Source organism: Phalacrocorax carbo, chromosome 1 (genome assembly GCF_963921805.1).
Source record: "Phalacrocorax carbo chromosome 1, bPhaCar2.1, whole genome shotgun sequence".
In the NCBI taxonomy this organism is placed as follows: Eukaryota; Metazoa; Chordata; class Aves; order Suliformes; family Phalacrocoracidae; genus Phalacrocorax; species Phalacrocorax carbo.
In genome coordinates this window covers 3,319,261-3,343,451 of record NC_087513.1, presented here as the reverse complement: position 1 = coordinate 3,343,451, position 24,191 = coordinate 3,319,261, and the positions used below count along the sequence as shown (strand labels likewise).

At 45.6% G+C, this 24,191-nt stretch overlaps 1 protein-coding gene across 6 annotated transcripts in view; it reads right to left on the bottom strand.

Moving 5' to 3' along the window:
* Window positions 1-24,191, bottom strand: part of PLXNA4 (plexin A4) — a 460,966-nt gene that overhangs the window by 362,860 nt on the left and 73,915 nt on the right. Inside the window, exon 4 of one of the 6 annotated variants that reach the window (XM_064442420.1) lies at window positions 2,196-8,173. The exons of the other annotated variants lie outside the window; for them this stretch is intronic. Within the exon in view, the coding sequence (XP_064298490.1) occupies window positions 8,126-8,173 (48 nt within the window). The 3' untranslated portion in view covers window positions 2,196-8,125. Of the gene's footprint in view, window positions 1-2,195; window positions 8,174-24,191 lie in introns of those variants that run through there. 6 annotated transcript variants of the gene reach the window in all.

Sequence of the window (24,191 nt, the reverse complement as noted above, 5' to 3'; positions counted from 1 at the left end):
AGAATTTGAAGCACTTGGGAAGGGTCTGGGAAAGAGCCAGGGGTCTTTCAAGCGAGGGGACAAAAGCCAAAGTGCATGAAACACTCATACAGGGAGGAGTCTGTGTTTATGAATATGCCTCTGTGATTGAAAAGAAAACACAAACCAAAATGAACCAGGAGGACAGGAAAAATCAAAAGAACAATGTATGAAATGTGGGCTGAACAATCTACAAGGAAAATGCCCATCAGAGCTTTGCACCAGTCGTCAACGGCTCTTCAACACAGCTGCATAGTAACAACTATCACAGGGGCAGGGTTTTTTTGCATGCACTTGAGCAAAATGAAAACCCCTTTCCCAAGGTAGGGAGCCCACGGAGAGGTCAGGGAAGGAGGAGGGGGCCTATTTTTTTCTCTCAGAAGTGCTTCCTTAAGGCACTCATTTCATTCCCCATTGTTCAAAAGATGGCTTCCCATCCTTGCCACCATTCCCAAGCATGGTGAGGTGATGGAGACAGAGTCATTAGATTACATTAGCACCCCAGGGAGGGACCCCCGTGGTGCAGAGCCCTTCAGACGCTAAGAGCATCCCCATCAGGTGCCTTCGGGAGGACAATTTCCCAGGGATATTCTCCACTGCTCCCTTTGGTGACCAGCCCCCTGCCAAGACTGTGACCCTCCAGGGTCCATCCAGACCCCACTTTGCTGGGATCCCTGCAAGCTCTGCCCTATCGCTGAACCATCGGGGAGGGGCTGCCACTTGAACAGCCCTCCCTACACCGAGCAGTTCCTCTCGGTGCTTTCCTGGTCCCAAGGGCCTCTCCGCACCGCATCACCCCAGGAGAGCAAATCTCCAACAAAACAACAGCAAGAAAAGAAGAGTTGAGGAGGGGAGAGAAGAGAAAAATGGTTTCAAAACCTGGACACATCAAGAGACTGTTTCCATGGCAACCTCTCGTTCCTACAGCAGCTCAAGCCTGTTTTAATCAGTAGCAGCATTTGCCAATAAAGTCTGCTGGGGTCTGCACTTCCTTCCTGTGTATCTGCACCGGGATGGATGGGGCCATGCATCCCTAGACACACAGGACACCTTTGGGAAGTGATGGTGATTATTTTTTCCATTGGGCTTCGGTAGCTGGAGCCAAGCTGCCGTGATACCTACCCCATGCCATGGAGGGGGCACAGGGCAGTGCTCTGGGCATGCACACCTCTGCAGCCATCCTTACACTTGCTTCCCCTTCTAGAAAATCTCAATCCAAGCAGCTTCACAGCCTCCTCGACCTGCTGTCAGCAAGCTTAGCCCTCGCTGGCTTGCAAAGCTGCCCCAAAACCCATGAGCTTCCAGTGCTGCCCACAGACATCAAACCATGGTGGAGGTAGGAGCAGTGGGAAAGGTCTGGAGGCAGCTGCTGCCGTTGGTACCACACGGTTGGTCAACGGGGCTGCATGGAGGTGACACACGGCGGCCGTGAATAGCTCAATCCTCGACAGCAGACACAGGGGATCTTGTTTCTTTTGAAAAATGGTTATTTCCACTGGTCTACTTCAACTTTGTTGAAGAACATCTACTGTGTTCTTTGCTACCTGGAGCCTGCAAGGTGCTAAACTACAAGATGATACCTCACGGCAGTTTTCATGATGTTTGTAATACTGTTACTTCCAAGGAATCCATGAAGAAAGGTTTAAAATCAGTTCTGGTTCGACTCCAGAGCAGCAGGTCTGGTTCTGATGGCTGAAATCAGCTTCCAGCTGAAGTTCACCTCAACCCCCCCTGGGATTTCGCAGTGCAAATTTAAATAGTGTCACCCGAGCAATCAGAACCGCCTGATGCCCTTGGCCTCAGACATGAAGCAGCTCTGCAAAAAAATTTCTCTAGCAAAAAGCGTCACAAATCTTTGTTTAAAAATCTTCATGCTGGTTATTTATATGGTATCTGTCACACTGGGGTCTGGATTTAAAATGGACAGAGATTTTGACTTGTATACAATTGTCATCAATCAACCCAGGGTAAGCAAAAGATTTTGAAAAATTTTGAGGTTTCTTTGTAAAATGTCAAAATTAGAGATGTTATTTTACTTTTAAAGGATTTTAAAATTGATTTTTAAAATTACAAAAATTAACAAATATCAAAGTGAGGAGAAAAATATTTCATTAAGCTTCAAATATTTAACCTGTGTTACAGAAGTACATTCATTTATTGCTTTTTTAAATGCCTTTATTTCAACAGAAAACTGGAAGAAAACGTCTTCGGTCAACCACAGGATTTTTCATGTGTTTTTCCTTTCAGCCAGTGAACCTAAAATCACTTATCTGCACATGTTTAGCCCTGATCCATGACTAGAACTTCTCTAGTAATTCCAATAAGCACAAATTGACAGTAATCTCACTTTGTTTGGGTCTGCTTTCTGCAGATGTTCTAATGGGCTGGTTTAACACCAGGAAATTTTGCAAGCATAAACACGGAGCAATTTCCAGGGACTGTCTCTGGAGAGAGAATTTTGAAGACATTTACCCATCCTGCTTCTAGGAAGCATCTACAACACACCACATAAACAAGCCGTCTCTCGCATCGGAGCACCGCAGCCCAAATTTCACAGGCTTGCAATGAAGTGGCTGACAGAGCTCACTGCTTTTTCCAACAGGGATCACCCAATGGAGCTGATGGCTTAAAATGATGGGGACTATTTCTTTGGACAACATGCTGTCAATCCATGAAGCCCCCTGCCTCAGGGCATCCTCGATGCTCAAGGTCTGCATGGCTCCGAAAAGCACACAGGCAGATTTAGGGAAGCAAAACCCACCGCAGGGGTTAAATACAGTAGTAGCATATAAACCATCCCAGCCACTCCTCATGGAAGCCTCTTCCCCACTGACAAACTCTGTCCCTGATGCTTCTGTGCACCTTCACTTCAGCTTCTGCTCACAGTAAATATTTAACTAAGCTTGCTCTCTCCAGAGACCCCCTCCTCGACACCACCTCGGCTGAACACTGTGCATCTGAACACCAGCCAAGGTTAACAAATCTGAGTGAAATGTCATGGCTTAGCCCTTCCTTCCTTCTCTGGCACCCTCCAGAGTGTAGATTCATGCTCCGCAAGCCACAGGGTGTTGTTGTATTTATTTTTTCTTGCAGGGAGCTATTCCCATTTAATGCTTTGCCTGACAGCTGCTGTGATTAATAGGTGATGTGCCAAAAGCCACATACTATTATTATTATTATGGCAACATTTAGAGGTCATAACCAAGAGCAGGGACCCATTGTGCCAGGCACTGTACGCTGTTGGAAGTGGTCCCTGACTGAGAAAACCTCCATCTCAGTAGGCATTTCTGGGAAGGGAATAGGGGAAAAAAATGTACAAAAATCTAAGTTCTGTGGGGATTTTTTCTGCAGTATCATGCACCAGGTAAGCAGCAGAAGATAATAATTCTCTCCCTCAACACCCTGACACACGATTTGCTAGACCATGGTGTCCACCAGCTGGGATTAACTACCATTGCACGGGGTATATGCATGGGTACAAGGTTTTGGGTCAGTGGGTTAGACTGCATCTGCAAGGTTAGACTAGCATATTCATGAGGAAAAAAATAAAAAACAAAAGCAAAAAAAAAAAAAACCTCAAAACAAGCAAAAAAGCCCCAAATTTTGTTAGGCAATGTGAGAAAGCCATGCCTTCAGTACAGACTTCCTATTCCATCCTGGAGAGCTCAACCTTTCCTCTTTGTGACATACAGGTTAACTGAACAAATTGCCTTATTTTTCTAAAAAGACGAACATAAACACCAGGTCAAGTGATTTGACCAAGGCTTCAGAGCAATTTGGTGGCTAGGGCACAAATAAAACCCCGAAGTCATAACAGTTTGTCCAGTCTGTTGTCACCTGGACCCCACACACAGCTCTGGAAGATCCAACAGCCCTCAGCTCCCTGTACCATGGACCTTACTGGAAGTCTGCTGGCCTCCAAGGTGGAGACTATAGCTCCTGCGTGACTTTTGTCAGCTGGTCAGAAGTGGAGATTCAGATGCTCGGTTAGTCTAGAGGAAATGTTATGTGGCCTACAACCATGTAGATGAATTTCCAACTTAATTCAGTTGCCTAGCAGGGGTGGGTAATACGCTACCTCCAGCTGTTTGCTTGTCTTTGAATTCAGGTACCATTACATCCCCAGTAAGACATTGCTGATTCGAGGAAGAGAAGCAACAACTGAAAGAATGAAAAACAGGGTGGAAACACAGGCATAAATTATTATTTAAAAGATGGAGTTCCCTGCAAGCTGTTAGCTCCTCATCACCCCAAAATATTCGATTTGCAGGCTTTGTTCAGGTTTGTGCCCCAGGGCTGAGATCTGAACCCTGATATCTGTCCATATCCACTTTTCAGTACTATTGCAGAATTGATGGGCTTTTCAAGACTTCTTGGACACCTGTGTTGTCAGCACTGGGAAATGTGAAAATAAGACACCAAATCAGGCTGCCAACCAGCCAGCCTCTTAGCTGGACCGAGACTGGGCAGAAAGAGACCTGGATACCTGAGGATGTGGCAGGTTAGTTTTAGGATTGGGCCTGCTTTCCCCTTCAAGGAAACCACATGGTGAAAATGGGCAGAGGAATGTTCTGCCTCTGAATCCATGAATCCACCCTAGAGGCAGCTCACAGCCTTTCTCCAAAGCCCTGCACAGAAGCAGAGACCATACACCCCACCCAAAACCAGTCCAAAAACTCAAGAGGGCATCTTCTGAATTTCTTCATTCAATTTACCTTTTTAAGACCCACTTCTTACAGACCAGTCCATGCAGAAACTGTTTTGTTCCCAAGTGCTGCTACGGTGTGATTCACTCATGACAAACATGAGCCCCTTTCTGCTCTCCCAGCCTTGAATCTCTACTGGTGAAGGATTGACAAGTACAGCTCTGCTACCTCCTATCCTCTGCCCTTCCCACCTCATGATGGCCAAGACCAGCTCGGGATCCCATCAGCTCTGTGTTACCCACGCGGATGCCTGAGATCTCACGTGATCCTCATGCCATCTCATCAGCGCCCAGAAGCGAGCAGCTTTTGTCTTCACGTGCAAGGCGGGAGCACAGTCAGATCCAGAGTAAACCCTCCACCCGTGGTTATTTCCAATCCCACGCAAAGGAAAAATAACTGAAAAGAGTGAAAGGGGGAAAGATTTCTGCAAATGCCTGTTGCAGCACGTGAGTGACTGGTATGTTGCTATTGAGTGGTGCTCCTTTCTATACCACACAGGAATGAATCCTCCACTGTTACACAGCACTGGGATGAACTCAGTATGGTTTTTTTTTTATTAAATAAGAGCCACCATCAATTCAAAATAGAATAAATAGTAAATAAGAATAAGTACCACTACAGAAAAGCTGCCTTGCATCCTGGCGGTATATTACATTTGTCTGGGCCTGTGAAACCTCATAAGCTTGACTCTGTATAGGAAATTACATTATGATACACAACAGCTGACTCTGGAAAGAAAGAAAGTTGTCCCCCAATAAAACCCAATTGGCCTTCTTTTTGCAGTGCTGTCTCTGAACTAACCAGCCTGAAACCGCCTAAAAAGAGTCTGACATGTAATTTATACTATGGTGGAGTATAATAATTTCACTTAAAGAGGAGAGATCGTCAACTGAATCGGAAAATAGTTTCACCTGTGGAAGACAAGTTTAATACAATAACAGTTCTGGGAGAACGAAGTAAGTAATTCCCCCTTATATCCTTCTATTGAAAAAAAAAAACAAAACAAACCAAACAATCAAAAAAAAAAAAGACCTAAACCCACCGCGACTCCTTGCAATGCTACTGCATGGAATCAATCACATATCTCCCACGTGGACAGCTATTAGCTGTCCCTTGTTTGTGCAAAGGACTATCAAATAAGCGCTCGGCCTGGAAGTACTTCTGAGTTATTGGCTTTTCCACACTCATGAAAAAGTCATCATGTTTATCTCTGTTGAAGGAAAAAAACTCTTCTTAAAAAAAATAGAAGAAAAAAACCCGACAGCTTGAAGGCAAGAGCCACGTGGCATTACAGAGGAGAGGGGGAAATGGCAGGCAGAGCACAAAGCCACCCCCAGCAGAACTCTAGCTAGCAACAGCCTGTGGAAATCTTTTCCCTTTATTACAGATGCAGCTAAATAGCATTGAAAGAAAATGAAAATCAACAAGAAGCAGGGATGGCTTTATCAAACCTCCACAAAAGTTGAACTGCTCCTGGGAGCTGGGTTTTTTTTCCCCTTCTGAGCAATTCAGCAGCAACAGAAAGGATGATTTCTCCTGTGCACACCACCCATAATTCCATCGTCAGATTTGATGTTTCAAAAGGAAGCTTCAATGCCCATGAATAAAAGCAACTGTTTGAAAGCGATTATTCACCTGCCATGTAACCTAGGCAGGAGGGAGCAGACGGCTCACAGTAAGTTTGTGATAGGCCAGCATTTATCCCTCCAAGCCTAGATTCAAGCAGAGGCATCAATAATGCATTTTCACCAAGTGCTGATAGGAAAGAAGGTGTCTTCAGCTCTTCCTTCTCTTCGTGTCCTTCTCACATCTTGAGTATTAACTACAACCTGCGCTGTCCCTTTCTCCTATGGCTGATATGTTTTTGCTTCTTGTGAAAGAGCAAAAGAAAGATTTGATTTCAGGGGGAGCCTTGCTTATTTTGCTCCTGCACGTAACTCTCCAAAGGCAGGGCTTCAACTCGTGGTTATTAGAGGCCTCATAACTCTCCTCCCACTTAGATCCAAGGCTGTTTTTTACCTATTCTGAGCTTCCTTCACACTCTCCCTGCTACTTGACTTTCCCCCAATTACCTGTATTACAGACCTTGGAAAGAGACAAGTCAGTGATAACCTTGGAGATGACTCTAAGTTTTTCATCTACTGGGAGAAAAGAATAGCTTTAAATAAAAATGTAAATTTAAAATGGAAGGAGGACTAGAGGTGGTAGCAACACCCATGTCCTGCTGTCAAAAATCTTAGTGTAGCATTTACCATTCATATAAACCCATGATATATCAAGAGCTTTTTTAATCTTGAAAAAAATCAGCAATGAATCCAGCTTCAGCGCACCTATTTTGCTGGTGTTCTCCAAAACACGAGTGATGGAATTCATTGCTATCAGCAAATTCCTGCCTTCCCATTTTCCCTCCAGACAGCCCTCCTCAAGTCGTTCACTTCACCCTGCTTCCCTCCTTCTCTCCAGGCTAACAGGTCTCCTTTTGGGTCCCAGGGATGACACAAGGAAGCATGGGGAAAAGAAAGGAAGAGGGCAGTTCCCGCTTCCATCTTCCCAGGAGATAGCAGCTACCTCCATGCACCTAAGGACGCTAAGAAACCACAGCAGCCTGTCACGAAAAAAAAAAAGAGGCAAAAATCAAAGACTGCAGTGAGTGAGAACCAGAATTAAAATAATGGGCCTTAGAAGATGCTTTGCCAAAAGCAGAGCTAGCGCTGGACTTTGCACAAGGAAGTGGTTCATTCCCGTTGCACTAAAATAATAACACCCTGGACTAGTGCCATGATGGGGTATCCACCCCAAACCATAACGAAGCATTTCAAAAGAGGGAACAAAACCTTCGCTTCTGGACCACATAAAAAATCCACTGAAAAACTTAATGATCTAAGACTTGTCTCCAACCTGAAGAGCAACATTTAAAACTCCCTCAAACTTTTCCTTACCACACGCGCTACTGGAAACTGGGAATATGAAGCTGGCCCATATTCTTAGTCTTCCCCAGGCTTCCGCTCACTGGATAGCACAGTGGGTTAGGCTGGTCTTACAATTGACCTGGGTGGGCGGCACTTACAGCACCTGTGTGGAGATAAACAGGACCACTAGCTGCTATTGAATCTACTTTAGTCCAGATGGTGAGGATCACCAAGCACCTGGAATAGCACAACTCCCAGCGTAGGCAAGGAAAGCTGTGCTTTACCATAAGTTCAGTTTACTCTAGCCTGAAATTAGAGCTTGTTCCACAAACATTTTGGTTCCAGCGAGTGCAAGCAGAGGAAATCCCCAGGACAGCATGTGTAGCTCAAGTGTTTAGCTAAAGGGGAAATCGTGATTCCCTTGATATGCAAGAGTTTGTCTTCCTGAGTTGTTTTTCTTTTTCTCTCTGTTTATTCCATACATGTTCTTCATCATGGAGTCTGCCTCTGTTGTCCTCTTGAACCTAATATCCAGTACATCTAGGGTAGAAATACACATTTAGTTTTGTGCATTTAGGACAACAACAGGGAAAAGAGAAAATGGAAGAAGTTGAAAGCACGAGGAAAAGGAGTTGGGGGGTTGGGGCAGAGATGAATAAAGAGGAAAGAGAAAAATATGACAGCTGTGTGGGGAAAAATAAACCCCAATATAATTAGCAGAAACTTATCCTGACACAAATTAGTCCTGCTCTTCTAGGCACCTTCCCAGGGAGAGAAGAAGGGTCAGGGAACCCAATTTCCTGCCCTCCTTCAAAGGAGCTTTCCAGTGCCAAGGGAGCGGTGTGTAAGGTCAGTTGTGGAGATTCACAATGGCCACATACCCGTAAACACCAAATCCTGCCTTCCATGTTGGTCGTTGCCTGGAAAAGCTGGAGGGAACCCTGGGAAGAAGCTGCTCAGTGCAACTGGCACTGCTTTTCTTTCTCTTCCTCTGAGCCAGGCGTGAAAGTCTTGGGAGAAACTCAGGAATCTGTGAAACTTGCTTTGAGAGAAAATGCAGCCGGCTTTTGTATGGGGAGGGGACAGAGCCACCTTCTCTGATACTGAACAAGAAGTTATCCACAAAGTTTTGTCATCATCCCAATCAATATTTAATGACAGAATACACGTTTGCGTGTTGGAGGAAAGAGAAGACTACAGATATTCTGGGACAATTCTACAAGGAGTTTGTAATTCTGCTACCCAACGGTCCTTTCGGGAAGAAAGCAATGGACTTCCGTCTGGACCTGGAGTCAAAATGAGTAGACACGTGATGATACATCATTCCAGCACTTCAGACCTGTATTCTGGTATTTTTCACACACCGGTTTTGGGAGAGACTGCACGACAGGACTCCTGTCATATTACACCGTACAACTTCCAGACAGACTATCACTGCAGATGTGAGCACCTTTCCATTCACAGGAATACCGTACTTGTATCCTTCCTCGAGGATGTATGTCATATACATTTATGATACACGTATGTCTGATACATATCATATGAGCAACTTCCATCATGGCCTAGATAGATGAGACTCCAGAAGAGGCAGAAGCCACATCACCAAAAATCTTAGCTATCAGAACCAGCTTGTTCCTCATCCACAGCACTTTTCCCAGCAAGAGCACAAACCACAGGGGCCACCTGGCTCATAAGTTTTATTCAGATCCAACAGGTCATCTTACGTCACCCATTCTCCAGTAGCATCCTAATTGCTTTGTGCTGACTTGGAGGAGGATCTAGGTTTTGTTTCTCCTTGGTATTACTGAGAAAGGAATGGTTTGGAAATAATTAAGCTGCCATTCTGCCTTCTTTATCCAGAGGTGACAATCTCTCTCCTTTCCAGCCAACAGCCTGATGAAAGCTGCCCACACCCATCTTTTGGAACTGAAAAGCTGAGATTCAGCCCTATCCAATGACTGATAAACCCAGTGACTTCCATCAGCTTTGGCTCAATCTGAGCTTTAGAGCCAACATGTGATTAGTTTTGTAGAAATGCAGCTATTGCCTTTCTCATCGCTTTTGAAAACACATCCAGATACATCCTGAACCTGAAAAAGATAACTTAGGGTTGTACAGCCTGGAGAGTCCCATTGCATTTGAGTAGAAGTTGCAAGCTGCCTACTTACACAGCCTTTACTGAGGAGGGAGAAGACAACCCTGGATGTTAAGACAGTAAGAATGGCGTTACCGTGTCTAGTCAAAGATCCAGTTAGCAAATAGCTGCCTCTGGCAATGGCCAACAGCAGATGCCAAGGGAAGAGCAGAGGAAAAGGGTAAACATACAGCAATATGTGCCCAAAATACTCTTTCCAAGAGTTCTAGGCTGAAAGATGTCCCAAGCCAAATGTAGAAACTTTACAGTTAATGGACTGCCATTGATTACTTTGCTACAGATTTGTCTGGCCCCTTTTTTGAACCCAGAATATGTCCTGCAGCAGGAAGTTCTACCAGTCAATTAGTTTTTGTGACCAGAGAGATGGGGTTTTTTTTTCCCCCAGAACAAGTTTCCGTTTGTTTTGAACCTGACATCTGCTAGTTCCATGAGAAAGTCTCTAGTTTTTACATTGGAAAAGACAATGAACAATTGATTGCCATACGCTTTCCATGGAAATGACTCCCCTCACCCCCCTAAAAAAAACACCAAAACCCACAAAAAAAAAAAAAATCAAAGAGTGCTAGAAGATGGATTTCTCACCAGGAAAAGAAAATAGAGGAATAATGCTGAGGCTGTCTATTAGGAGACTTGTCTCAGCTTTTAGACCATCGTAATTAATCCATTCAGGCTTTATACCATGCTTCCATGCTTGCTATTTTTGCAAAACAGTTGACCCCTCTATAACAACTGCTCCTTTATCAAAACCTCTTCTCCCCTGGCAAAAAAAATTACATCTTTCACTGCCAGGCTTTCCTAGGACTTTATGGATGACAAATCCATCCCGGCTGTACAAGAACAGCTTCAAATTTCAGTAGCAAAACCTAGATTCAGAGCCCTCCTCTCCTCACTAGCACAGATACCGTGCATCTCCCCCTCTCCGTTCTGCACATCTATTATGCGCATTTTCATTAGGAGCATTTTGCAAGCGATCTGTTGATTCATTGTATTAGAATTGCAAACAAATGGTATCATTTTCCCTGCACGCTCTTCTTTGAGAATTCAGCATTGATTTCCCAGCATTGTCGGGCTACTTGACTGACACTTCTGGTTGATTTGAACCCTTTAAGGTTTCTCTCTGAAACCACTCCTGCTCATCAGTTCTTCTGCTAGGACTCAAGAGCTTGCAGGAGCTCAGGCACCTGAATTACTTTACACAGGCCCCACATTTCCCTGTTCTACATATGATTTATAATGCTTTGCCTTGAAATCATAATGTGACAGCAGAAAGTGGGGAGCAAGGGGCCAAATTCAAACCTATCCCTGATGTAATTCTATTGACTTCAAAGTTTGCTCTGTGTCAGATGGGCATGTGCATTTTTATCACATCCAGACCTTCAAAGGGCCCTTGATGCTCTAGGCAGTCAATGCACTATTTAATCCTTCAAGTGCTGGGATTCTTTCTTTTTCCTGTGTGTTTTTGTCTTTTTAATAGACAAATGTGAATTTGCCACGGCTGCTGTTATATCTGAAACCACAACAAAATACTTTCAAATGCTGTCATATCCTTTACTCGCATGAAGACCTGTATTAATGGGTCTCACACACCTTGACAAATATTCCTGGACCCTGCTGTCTCTGGCTTGCATAGCAAGGTTTAGGATCTTGCAGAGGAAAACAGGGGGACAGAAGCAGCAAATAATTTGCGCACGCTGTTGCCTAGCAGGGTCTCTCTGATTGCAGAGATCAATGCCAATAAAATGGTCCATGTAAACGTGGCACTTTCAGAAGTCCAACTATCTTCTCATTAGAGAAGAAAACAGGACAAAAAGCCCATTTGGGATCTGTACAGCTCCTGTGGAAATCAGCAGGAGTTTTTGCACTGCCTTCTGTGGGAGCTGCATCCTGCTGTAAGGTTCTTGGAACATTTCGGCGTATTCTGCCTTAAAAGAATGAGGTTCAGTGTCTTTACAGCCCTGTGAACCTAGACCATAATGTCAGAGATCAATTCTGCTTGCAAATGACCAATTAGGGATGCTGAGATCAAATCCAGTGACTAACCATGACTTTAAAACAAAGCACCAGAGCACCAAGGCCAGCTGCACTCACTACCAGTGCAGAATCAAGACATCTGGTGGGGAAAATGGCCTTTGGATGTCCAAGATTCAGGAGGTCAGGCAGGAAGCACAAGGGAAAATCTTTTAGTGCGGGAAGCAATCTCTTCAAGACAAGTGAAGTGATTTCAGACCTTGAAAACCAAATTGCGCAAAGTCCTGGAAAGCACACTGATTTGGGGCTTACTATGAGGTCTTGAAGAGGAGATGATTGACAAACCCTTCCAAATGTTCTCCCTTTGCCGACTGGATAACTGAGCCTTCATTCAGCTGGACTCAAAGTGGTTTCATGCAGAGACCTGAGGGCATCTCAGTGCAGGAATGCGAGCCCCCTCTCTGCTCATCTGCCTCCCACACAGATCGTCAAAAGCCTGGCCCAGTGCCATTAATAATGATATCTCCTGGGTGTGTTTCTCTTCCAACTGGCTGGTTGATTTTATTGCTGTGGCAGAGAATTGCAAATATGAAGTGCTCAGTGTACCAAAATGACATTTGTGTAACTTATATTGTAAATACTTACTGACGCGCTGACGTTGTTGTTAATGTAAGTATGTTAAGAGGCTATTAATTTCATTATTGCTTAATCAGCAGTGAGCAGTAATGTTCTCCTCTCCAGCCCAGCTGCTTGGCTGGTGAGGCGTCCTCCAGAGAGGAGGCTGGGAATGCAGGACAGTGTTGATGATGCCAAATGCTGGTACACGGTGGGGTGTAACTCCACACAACATCTGTGCACATCTGGAGCCTAGCTGCCTTTAGGAGTCTTAAATAGATAAGGTGCCTGGAAGATTTCAGTGGTGTCCCAGCCTGAACTGAATCGACATGGAGAAAGGTCCTTCAGCCTTTCCTTGGTTCCTCAGACGAGCATCAGAAGTGATCTTTCTTGGTTTGTTTTTCCTACCTTCTCTTTTCTGTCTCTTCTCATCCTTAGAAAACCCTGCCTGCTATAAATCTGAGAAAGTATTTGTCAGCACCAGGATAACTCAGCCTTTCTCTATGCCCCCAAAAGTCACGTACATCCAGGACAGAACAGACCCTGTTTCACCCCTTCTTGGATACAATTCTCAAATTTATAAGATTGTCTAAACCTGAGGGATTTATGAGCACTGATGTCTTCATTGCTTATTTTATCAAATCTATTCTCTTACACACTCTGCCAGAGTTCAACATAAGCCAGATCCAGAATCTCTCAGACTCCAAGAAGTTAGAGCAGGAGGGGAGAAAAAGACCTGTAAAGTCACATAGCCTGACCCTCTTTTAGTGCAAGGAGGAGGACGTTCCCTTGGGGGGACCAGGGCAAAAGGATACAGAGAGACAGCCCTTGTAATGGGAAAACTATTAGCCCAATGAGTTGAAAAAGTGACAGACTGATAAGAAGTAGCTTGAGTATGAGGAATAACTTCCTGACAGCAAGATCTATCAGAGTGCAAGAGAGAGGCCCAGGGGAAATGTCAGGAGGACCAGCATTCAAGCCACTTAAACCAGAACAAAACATTTGGAAGCAAACCTGCCACGACCGGGAGACTAAACTAGCTACAACCTCTAAGCAATAAGTCTTTTCCATAGCTAATAATTCATGAGGAGATATTAGGAGGCACAAACACTGTCCGAAGAGGAATGCAGTTGACTTACCCTACTTCACCAAACGGGCGTACAACTGCTACGGTTTATTTGTCCCCTGGGACCTGGCGCGGCTGAACTAGGCTGATCAGAAAGATTTGCAAATTGGCTAGAATGCAAATCCCCACCCAGGGCTGGTCAGAAGCAGCAGGCAACGCAAGATTCACCACTACACAAGTTATTACGGACAGAAATGTTGCAGCACTTAAGGCTGCAGGGCTTCTAATCTGCAGGTGACCCCAGGAAGGCAGTGAGTACCATCCACTGGGTATTTACTATTAAGCACCAGTCTTTATCAGTAGAAAGTCATGCAGGAAAGCCTCTGCCTGACCCCTTCCCACAAGTTTCACCTAGGATATCAAGTGACACACAGCCAATTAGAAGCTGCTCATCACCACAACGATCCCCTGGGAGCTGACCCATTAGGGACAATGCACTCATCAGTGGCCTCATATAGGTCACGCAGATTCCAAGGTCACCAGAGATGGTTGGGAGCACGTTACCCACTCCCGGGGTTGCACCCCTCCTGCAGGAACAACTGGGTTACGAGATGCCGGGACATCAGACCCAGAAAGGCTGAGTGCATCTAGCCTTAGGGATGGAAGAAGTGAGGGCTACTTGTGTACACCATAGCCCCTGAATCAAGACTCACATTCATTCACTAGTTCTGCCTCTGACTCACTGTCTGACCTTGAGAAAGTCATTTAATCTCTCTGTGCCTCAGGATCTGCATAAAAATAATTATTATAGCTGGAGTTTTATGGGGAAAGACTGCTACCATATAAAATATCATTCTAAGATGCCCTTTTCAAATCCTTCATTAGAAAAAAAATTCTGTAGGGGGGAAGAATTTCAGAATCTTATTAAGCCTTTCGCAGCATCTCAGTGCGTCTGACGAACTCTCAATACACGGTATGCGACATTTAGTTCAGAATTTGAAACTACAAATTCTTCATAAAAATCTTCTAACTTATTCTGGCGGCACCTTGAAGTTCTCATGATGAATTGTATCTAATTAGTTATTTTGTCATTTGTAAAGATAGCTGGATAATAAATCACTATTTCCAGCTAGAAAACTTTGACTTAGCATCTCCTCTTCTTAATCAACTTTTGAGCCATTCATTAGGTTTTCATCCAGAAATCCTTTTCAAACAATTGCCAAGCAATGAACATTTCCCAGGTTAAAAGGAAGCTGGAGATTGGGCACTTATTTAAGGAAAAGAATCCCTGATCACTGTCAGCCAAAAAAATATATATATTCAGCTTAAATCTTATCTTCTGTAAAATAAACATTGCTACAATTTTTCACCCTGTTCCAAGCCCTCCAGCCAGAGAGCGAAGGCAGGGTTTTGTTGACAGCACTGTTTGCAAGAGCAGCTTTCCTCTCTCTGTTTCAGGTTACCAGCTCTGGGGAAGATGGTAAGAAAAAGGGGGAGTTTCTGAACCTTCCTCATACCAGCATCCTTCTTCAGCTGGCCATGCATGGTCCCTCCAAGAGGAATAATCTTTAGCATCCCAACAAAGTGCAGAAGAAAAAGACTGATCTGCTCTGAGGGCTCCACTCTGTCCCCCATACTATTTTCTGGTCTCTCATGGCACAAATTATTAAGCAGACCTTTAGCTGCCACTCATTCCAACTGTGCCTGAAGCCACCACAGCTCAACCAGCATCGCGCCGCCGCCTGTCACTCACATATTACCCAATTCTTTCATATTAAAGACATACCCAGATCTGAGACTGTACACACCTTGGTATTACAGGCTTCTCACACAAAAATAACAAAAGAAAGAGAAGGCTGTGTTTCATTTGGTTGTTTCGGAAGGTACATATGACAGTGGTGGCTGTTGCCGGTGTTTAGTGGACAAAAGATTTGTTGCTGCTACAGGACAAAAAAAAAAAGTGGATTTTTTTTTTTTTGCATGGGTTATAACTCCAGTAATTTAAAATCAAAGTACTGACGTAACAGTTTTCTGATCACAGCTGGGATTTCCTTCGCTGAGTTTCCAGCAGGATCTTCTCTCTTGCAGCACTGGAGGGTTTCTGAAACTCTACCCTTGCGTCCAAGCAAGGGCCTGTGTAGGATAGCCAACACCCAGGCTTGGATAAAGGGCCATTCCTGTGCCCTATACTGCAGAGAAGGTCAGGATGACCAGCCTTATTAGAAATTCAGCTTCAGGAGGATCAAGGAAAGTCACTACAGTGCTGGATGCAGTGACCCCTGCCGTGAGCTCCGTCACCCAATGGCAAGAAGATATTCCACCTTCAACCCAACATCTGCCTAATAAGACCAGAAGGGATGTCAGAGGGAGCCCGAAGGAATGGAGCATTAGTGTCCAGAGAGTGCGGAGCATGCTGACGAATCCTAACGGCCTGATAGGAAGGGAAAGTCACAGCCAGGGTCACCCCCGGTGATTACACGAGGTCCCAGGCACCGCAGGCAGGTGCATTTATGAGCTGTTGCACTCTGTATGCTCAGCTGTTTCCCTGTGCTGGTCCTGAGCTTAACCACAATAAAGTAATTCGGGTGACAGAGTCCCAGGGCAAAAACTGAAGATAGAAGCACCCTGCCATATACTTCAAACACTCTTCCTCAGGATAATTAGTTGCTGGATGCAAGGTTACCTTTAGGAGAAGGCTTGATGCTTTACTCATTGCCTTCTATGCAATAGCCCCCTCAATATTAGGGAGTTAGAAGTGCATGTGGACACCACCACCATTATACAGCCACTTTTTATTCAAGGAAACTGATACTCTGCAACAGGCAGAGGCAATAAAATTGGAGCAAGACTACCCTGTTTTTCCAAGTTCAAAATGAGCATTAGATTCATTCATATGCAGTTAAAGCCTGGCGTCTTTAACATGCCTGAAGGTTTTACCATCTTCTGAGATTTTCACTTGAATTACAAAAGCAGTGAGAAAAGGCTGAATGAGTCACAGTCTAGAGCTCTGTCCTCCTCCCATCCTATTGAATCACACACAGATAACCTTGTGAGAGGTTGTGCATCAGAGAGCACCAGGCAGCTGTGATTTGAAACATGCCCGATGTCCAATACCAACAACTCAACATTCAAAGCAGTGGGAGGAAAATTCAGATGATTCTCAGGCACAAGCCTAGCCCTGTTTTCTGCTCTCTTGTCCTGAGAGAGTACATGCCACACTTGTAAGATAACAGGAGGACATTGCAATCCAGCCATTCCCAGGGAGGGGATCTACCAGAGGGCCCTCTACAGGAAGGGCAGCATCATGGGGTAGTAGAGGAACACACACAGTCTTGGACAGTCCTGAATCCCATGGAAACATCCCATGGACTACCTCACTCCCAGCCCATGCACTCCTTTACTCATCCTCCATAGCTTCAGCTATGAGGACGTTAACTGTTGAAAAAAAATACTCTAAGACCAAGCTGGAGGTCTGCAAGGGATATACAGCTGCATGTTTCAAGGCATAAGCCAGCCCTATATAGATGTGTCCAACAGGTCAAGGGAAAATATTCCCGCAGGTTGGAATATCTTTTAACTCCTTTCTGACAGCTTTCCTGCACCTTCTTCTGAAACGAAGGCCAGAAAAACACCAGATGAGCTGGACTTCAGATCTGCTCTCATTGTCTATTTGGTCAGCAATGATTTCCACCCCGTGAAGCACTCAGGTGTCATCTTTATAATGGGAATTTTGGTCAGGGAGATGGGGAGCGGAGAGAAAGCAAGAAGCTGACACTTCTACATGCACCACATTCTAATTGGGGTCAAGGGATGCAACAGTTGGAGAGCAGCAAGTTATTTTCTGCATCGCTGGCCTGTCGAAATATGTTTCTACTCAGATATACGGAAGGAAAAGGACAGAGTCCAGGAACAGTTCCCTGTCAAGTGAGTTCCAGGAAACTTGGAATGCCACAGCTGCCACCCTGAGCTGGGCTCAGCATGGTGCTTCATACTCTTTATCCTGGAGATGGCATGGAGCTACAAAGGTTAATGGAGAACCTCAACCAGCCACAAAAGAAGGAGGAAGGGTATTTGAGGCAAAATTGTCCAGGAATCATTTTCATAGGTATCTTTGCCCCTGAGGTAATATGATCTGCCTTTTGACATTTGGTTGGCCTTTAACTTACCAAGTACATTTACCCAGCTCCCAATGGCATCAGGGGTGAAAGCTCACCCGTGCACAGCCAGGCAAGTTTTCAAAGGTCCAGAAAATTCAATCTCACTCAAGTACAAAACAGAGCGGTCCCCTCCCTACCCTAAGAGAAAGACTGTGAGCCAGAATCCTCACTAAGTGTCTGGTGAGTTAAAGACCCATGTTTCAGATGGTTGAATTGTAGAGCCCAAATCCTCAGGTGGAAAACGCTCTTCCTGATGATGGGAATAGGTAGGACTGCCTCAGACTCCATGTGGATGTGGGAGAAGAAAGGAGAGAAGAGTCCTTGTGATGATCATCTCCAGCTTTGGCTAGAGAGCATGACCAGATCCCATCCTTCACCTGATGTATCCCCCAAGCACATCCATTCCAGCTAAACAAACCCAGCAGTTAGGGGTACCTTCACCCAGCAAGAGCAGGTGAAGAGCAGGTGCCCAAAGCTGCAGCCAGCACAGCAGTGCTGGCTAAATCAAGGCAAATTACCCCACCAAGGGGCTTCCCTATGAGGACTAGGGGTGTGAAGGGCAAGAAGCAAGCGGGTCCAGGGACATAAAGCTAAAATCCATGAGAGGCAGAATCTGTAAGAAAGCCAAGAAAAAGTATTTATTTTGTCACATATCTAGCTGGAAAGACAAAGAAAATTTGGGGCTATTATTCCAGTGCATATGAAAGTGAGGAGAGGGGCTGAACTGGTGGTTCCAGAGACAGATACACCTGAACACCCCCATGAAGGACCCCTGCACTGCATGCCCATACGGTTTAGATTTGATCCAGAAACATCACATCTGGTGCTAAAAGCACAGCTCATTGTTTGGCCAGGCTCCTCTGCTGACATTGCCACTAAACAAGCACCCCAGTTTGATGCTCTCCCCATCCCAGGAGGTGGCCAGGTCCCCACCATGGGCCAGGAGACACCACAAGCACAATACCCAGCTAGAAACAAACTCCATCTTTATCACAGAGCACACAGAGATGTTCCCTGCGTACAGCTCTTTATAAGCTTCCCTTCCTCATAAATGAATGATGAGGCCCCTTTAATTGAATTAATTCTAAATGCTGATCTCGGGATGAATTATCAATGTAAAACAGCAGTGCAAGCACAGGGCGTTTGCACGGTGCTGCCAGCCACAGCGGCTCACTTGCTGCTCACAAATGTTTTCAAACAATGGCATGTGAAGGGAGGGAGGGAAGGGCCAGGACCCATGGGCTTCCCCAGTGGGATCCTCAGGAGCTCCTGCTACACTGCCTCTCACCTGCTTGAAGCCTCCAGCACCATCCAGGACAGGTCTGGGAGGTTCTTTGGATGCAAAAAGTCCCTCAAGACTGTGAGTTAAGGTATTGCTTGCATAAGGTTAAATAAGACCAGCTGCATGCGAGTCAGAAAGATGCTACTGTTGTCCAAAGAGATATCCAACCACCCTAACCCATCCCAACACCCCAACCAGGTGAAGAGATAATGAAGGATCAAGCGTGGCCAAGAGTTTGATCACAGAGGTGTGGGGCAGGACAAGCCTAGAGCTTTCCCGACTCAGTCTTATATCCGACTTGCAGGAACACCTGCCCTCAATGGACCAGCAGCTGAAAACAACATTCAAGCAGCCAGTTCAACCAGCAGCCCCTGAAACACTAAGTAAAGGCTCCTCCTGTCCCATCACCCTGTCTCAACTCAAAGGATCTTCCCTGTCTCGCATCAACATGCCACCTCGGAGGGCTCAGAGTGGGATCACGTTGCAGGAGCACAAAGCCAAGCAGCAAGCAAAGCTGTTCCTACGTCTGCTCTTCCCAGCAGGTAGGTGTGAGAAGCCCAGCCATGCAGGAGGAGAGCTGCAGACAGAAATGTGTCAGGCCATGCTTTATTTCCTCAGGAGCCGGCACAGTTGGCGGGGAGGAGTTCGAAGGGAAAAACAACACGGTAGTGGAGATAACTGAGATGTGAGCAGTGGTGCAGAAAGCATGATGGAAGCAGGTGAGAAAGAAAGATCTGTACCCCTCCTCCCACAAACACTCCCAAAAAAAAGATGCTTTACTCCACCACCACAACCTGCAAACCCCGTCTCTCCCAGCATGGGAAGACATCCCCGCTCCCATACCAGTTTCAACGGGACCAGGATCTTACCCGTTCAGTTAAAACAAACACAACAGCTACATGCAGCCCAGACACGCATCCAAACTAAACAGCCCTGTTGTGAAGGTATTGGCACCTCAGCCGCTAAATCCCTCACTTTGAGAGGGGCTCTCTGTCCTGCAAATTTGGGCTATCCCACCTGTTGGCTTGGGATTACCTTCCCTCTCCAATTAATCCTTGGCACAGCCATCAGCTCCTCCACAGGCTCATCCCCCTCCCCGTGCACACGCTCCATCCCTGGCAGCATTTGTCAAAGACTTTTCCTGAATTTCCCTGCACCGAGCAGTTGCTCAGCTCCAGCCCTCTGGGGCCTATCAAATTTTCTTCAAACAAGAATCTAAATAAATAAAACTGAAGCAATTGTCACATTTGAAGTTTTAGGGTACGCTTTTGGTCCAAGGCTTGTCTCTTATCCCTAAAAGCAATCAGAACTGGGTTTTTATGGCACAAGGAGCAGGGTCAGTGCAGACTGATTTTTCCTCCAGTGCATTCCAGGTGCAGGCAATAGGCTTGGGAAAATCTCAGCAGACACATAACACCCTAACACAACAGTAACGAGGATAGGAATAGATGATACAGCCTTACAAATCAAAGCCAAAGGCACCGGCAGAGCTGGGCAAGGTGGAATCAGTGAATAACAGGTGGGTCATACTTTAACACCAACTTAGGAAAAAGAATCCTGTAGTTATACTGCACTTAGGAGGAATTTAACCCCACATCAAAGACACTTTGATACGACGACTGCGGACTGATCTTTTTTTACACAACTGCCATTAATTCATATAATCAGAACATTACCGACAAGACTATTTTCCCAGTCCTTGCACCCTTGCTGTGCTTAATACCACTGCTACTGGAGAGTGGATTTATTTACTACATCCAGTTTACAACGTGTTTATTCACATCTGTGCCGTGACCTTTCTGGTTGGAAAATTAGCAGTTATTAGAGGTAGCTAAAATAAAATAAGATAAAATAAAATAAAATTGCCACGGTGTAATTAAACTGTAATTATTATTGAAATGTGACCTAAAAGAGATTCCATCTGTGTAACACCCTTTCTTTAAATACACAGACATATATAACATTTAAAAATAAATATAGACAGATCACTTCCTCTGTAGGTGTAATTATACAGCTACATCACTTATACACAGCCACACCGTATGTATATTCCACAATGCAGATACAGTAGGCGGTATATGCATGAGAAGAAAGTTATAAACTATATTTAAAACATGATCATTAGATTATTTGACACCTCAAGTATCAAGAGATACATTTGCACTGAAATCATACTCTGTTTGCTAATCACTCAAATGCAAGTTTCCTACGAGCTTCCCCTCCTCGACAACAGGGTCCCAACAACAGACTCAGCTACCTAAAAAGTCCAAGAGATGTTTCCTCCTTGTCAATTAATAGCAAAGCAGAGCTGGCTGTGCTCGAAATAATAAACAAAACCAGTGTAAATTCCTTTGAGCAGCGGCTGGGTACTAAACTGCTGAATCAGCTCCTCTGTAGCACAGAGCAACATGTAAAGCAGCCATCAGAAAAGCTCTTAAAAAAAAAAAACAAAACACAACAAAACCAAAAAACTAACCCTCGCCTTCAGAACAAAATCAGAGGAGGCAGCAGCAGGAGCACGTATCATAGGGTCTCCGCTAACAAATCCCTTCATCAAATTTGTCTCGTTTGTGCATGTGTGTGAGGTGAGCATATGTCTCCATCAAATATTTCTGGCAGAGGCACTTATAGGCGAGACATGCTTAATGTCCTGTTCTTGCTGCCCTTTATGAAGTGGCCAGAGGAGAGGCAAATTTTAAGTGCTGTTAACAGTGTGCGGCTTCGTGAGCGCTGGTCATCACACGTCACTCCAAGGCTGGAGTCTCTTCTCATTGCAGCAAACCTGGGGGCTTTGGGGTTGTTATTTGCAGCCCCCTCTGAGGTTGCGTCGCTGTTAAATGGGCAGCTGCGTCACCCAGACACCTTGCAAAAAGCAGCCTCTGGTGACCCTGGTCTCACCAGCTTCATGCACGCAGATGCAACGTGGTCTGCTCGCTTGCTTGGGATGACCTGCTCTCCCCACACAGAGTAGAAAAGTCCCTTTAGCCCAACTTCTAGGATGTCACCTCCATGCTCCGGCAAGGACACAAGCTGCTGGAGGAAACATGCTCCTGGGTCCCCCTCAGCCCGGTCCCTAGCCCAGCTGGGGTGTTGCTGAGATAACCCTGTCCTCAGCTGAGCATCCAGCTCAGTCCCAGTCTCTCCCACGCACCAGCTATAGCCCTGTGGGACCACCAGCCTGCCCAGCCCCCCTGCAGTGACTAACCCTGGGGCTGGGCATGTAGAAGAAGCAAATGAGGATGCAAAGTTTGCAAACAGAGTCACACAATGTGATGCCAGCAATGGCAGGGTCTTGGATTTGACCAAAGATGTCCCTTCCAGACCTACATCTCTTTTCAGCATGGCAGAGCTCTGCTCTCTGGCCCTTCAACAAGTCCTGGTGTAGCAGTGTGGGGTCAGAAAAGTCATTCTGATGTGGAGCAAGGCACATTTTGGAGAGGACACTAATGTACCTTCTTCCCTGACCTGCTTTGATTTGAAATGAAGCCAAGGAAGAAATCAGCAGCTAATCCAGCAGCTCTGGAAATGCAGCAGATGATAGAGAATTTTGGTTTTCATTACAAAGCCCCAGGTGTGCAGAAATAACTGCGGAGAGGTGACTGGCAATGACCCTCCAGGGATAGCATGAATGAAATCATGGTGACAAGGGACTCTGAAAGCCCTACAGGAAGAATGGGAGAGTCATGAGAAGTGATAAACTGCAAAAAGGATGAAAAAGATCCCACTGACACACCAGAGGCAGAGAGCAGAGAACAGGGTGGCTGTTCATCAGCACAGACACAGCCCTGAGATCAAGAAATCTTGGTCTTCAGAAACCAAAAAGCACAAGCGTGTGAGTAGGAGGAGCACAGAGATGTTCCCAGAAAGAGAAAGGTGGCTGCTTGTTTGAGCAATTCTTTTGCAAAGATGATTTTTGGAAGAGCAAAGAGGGAAATTTCATCTCAACTTTGCAGATTTTGCCTCTCCTGGGAAAATCGCTACTCTTACGAATCAGAAATAGTCACAGGGCCACCAACATCGGGTGATTCAGGCTGTGGCATGCGATGACCACACTATCCACTCTGGCCTTTAGAGATACCTGTCTTGTAGTGGGAGAACCAGAGACCCCAGGAGGAGCTGTGGGCAATGGGATGCCGTGATGGCAGAAGTGTTGAGGAGACATAAAACAGCATCACAGACTCTCAGGGTTGAGGATATTGTATTTGAGGCAAGAGATCTGTCAGTCATTGGACTGTCAGGATGGTCCAGCAAAATGGTGATAGGTGATGCCAGAGAGATTCTCAGACCACTCGTCTGAAGCACAGAAACACAGGACCGGTGAAGACTCCTGAAGATGTGAAAGGCCCAATTTGCAGCCAATATGGCATGTAAAGAGGGTATAAAATGCCACCACAGAGGCACTCGAGTGGCTGTTTGAGTACCAAGCCTGGTTTTTCTGCCCGTGTATGCTCCGAGCACCGAGTACAGCTTTCCTCCTAACTTATTCATGATGTTCCGGCAGTCTCGCCAAGTTCATCCCAATTCAGCTCATGCAAAAAACAAAAGCTTGGAGCGTTACAAAGGGCATTTCACCAACGTGGTGGAGGGAAGAGGGAGCTCACAGCAGTAACACTGCTCTTCCAGAGAGCAACACAGCTCCAGGAGCTGCAAGGGGCAGGGAGGATTAGGAACTCAGGCCAGCTTGTAGCTGCCTCTTCTGGGAAGTCAGGGCCTCCCGCCGGGATGCAGAGTCAGCTACAAACAGAAGGGTTTGAAGCAGAGCCACTGCGGGGAGCTGTTTTCAATTGATACTCAATAAGCTCAGAAAGGGATCGTGTAATCAAGCTGCAGCCCTTCTACCTCCATTACCCCTGCACATCCCTCCCCTCATGCACACTCAGGATGAAAAGAAATGTGCTCTCAACAGCCTTTCAAAAAAAGTTTGTCTATTTTTCCACACTAACCTGGCCACTGGCCTCTAGTTATTGCCAGCGGTGCTAATCCCCTCGATCAGAGTTTGTATCCTCCAGGTGAACATGCAGCAGGGAGGAGAGTGGTCACCTTCACCTCTCCCGCTGCTCCAGGACACAGCGGAGCTGGTATTCAGACACGAAAGGAAAGAGTCACGGAGACACGCGCACTGGGGCTTTGCTAATTTCCTACTTTTTACCCTGTTGACAACCCTGGGAGATGTCCTCTTATGTCAGCACTGTAAGGAGGAGATATAACAAATGTGATAATGCCAGATGCTGCTGATATGGGATGGAAAAGAAGCAGGTAGGGTTGCTTGCTCTCCCCCAGGGAGAACAAGTGAGATAAAATTGCCAGCTTAGAGC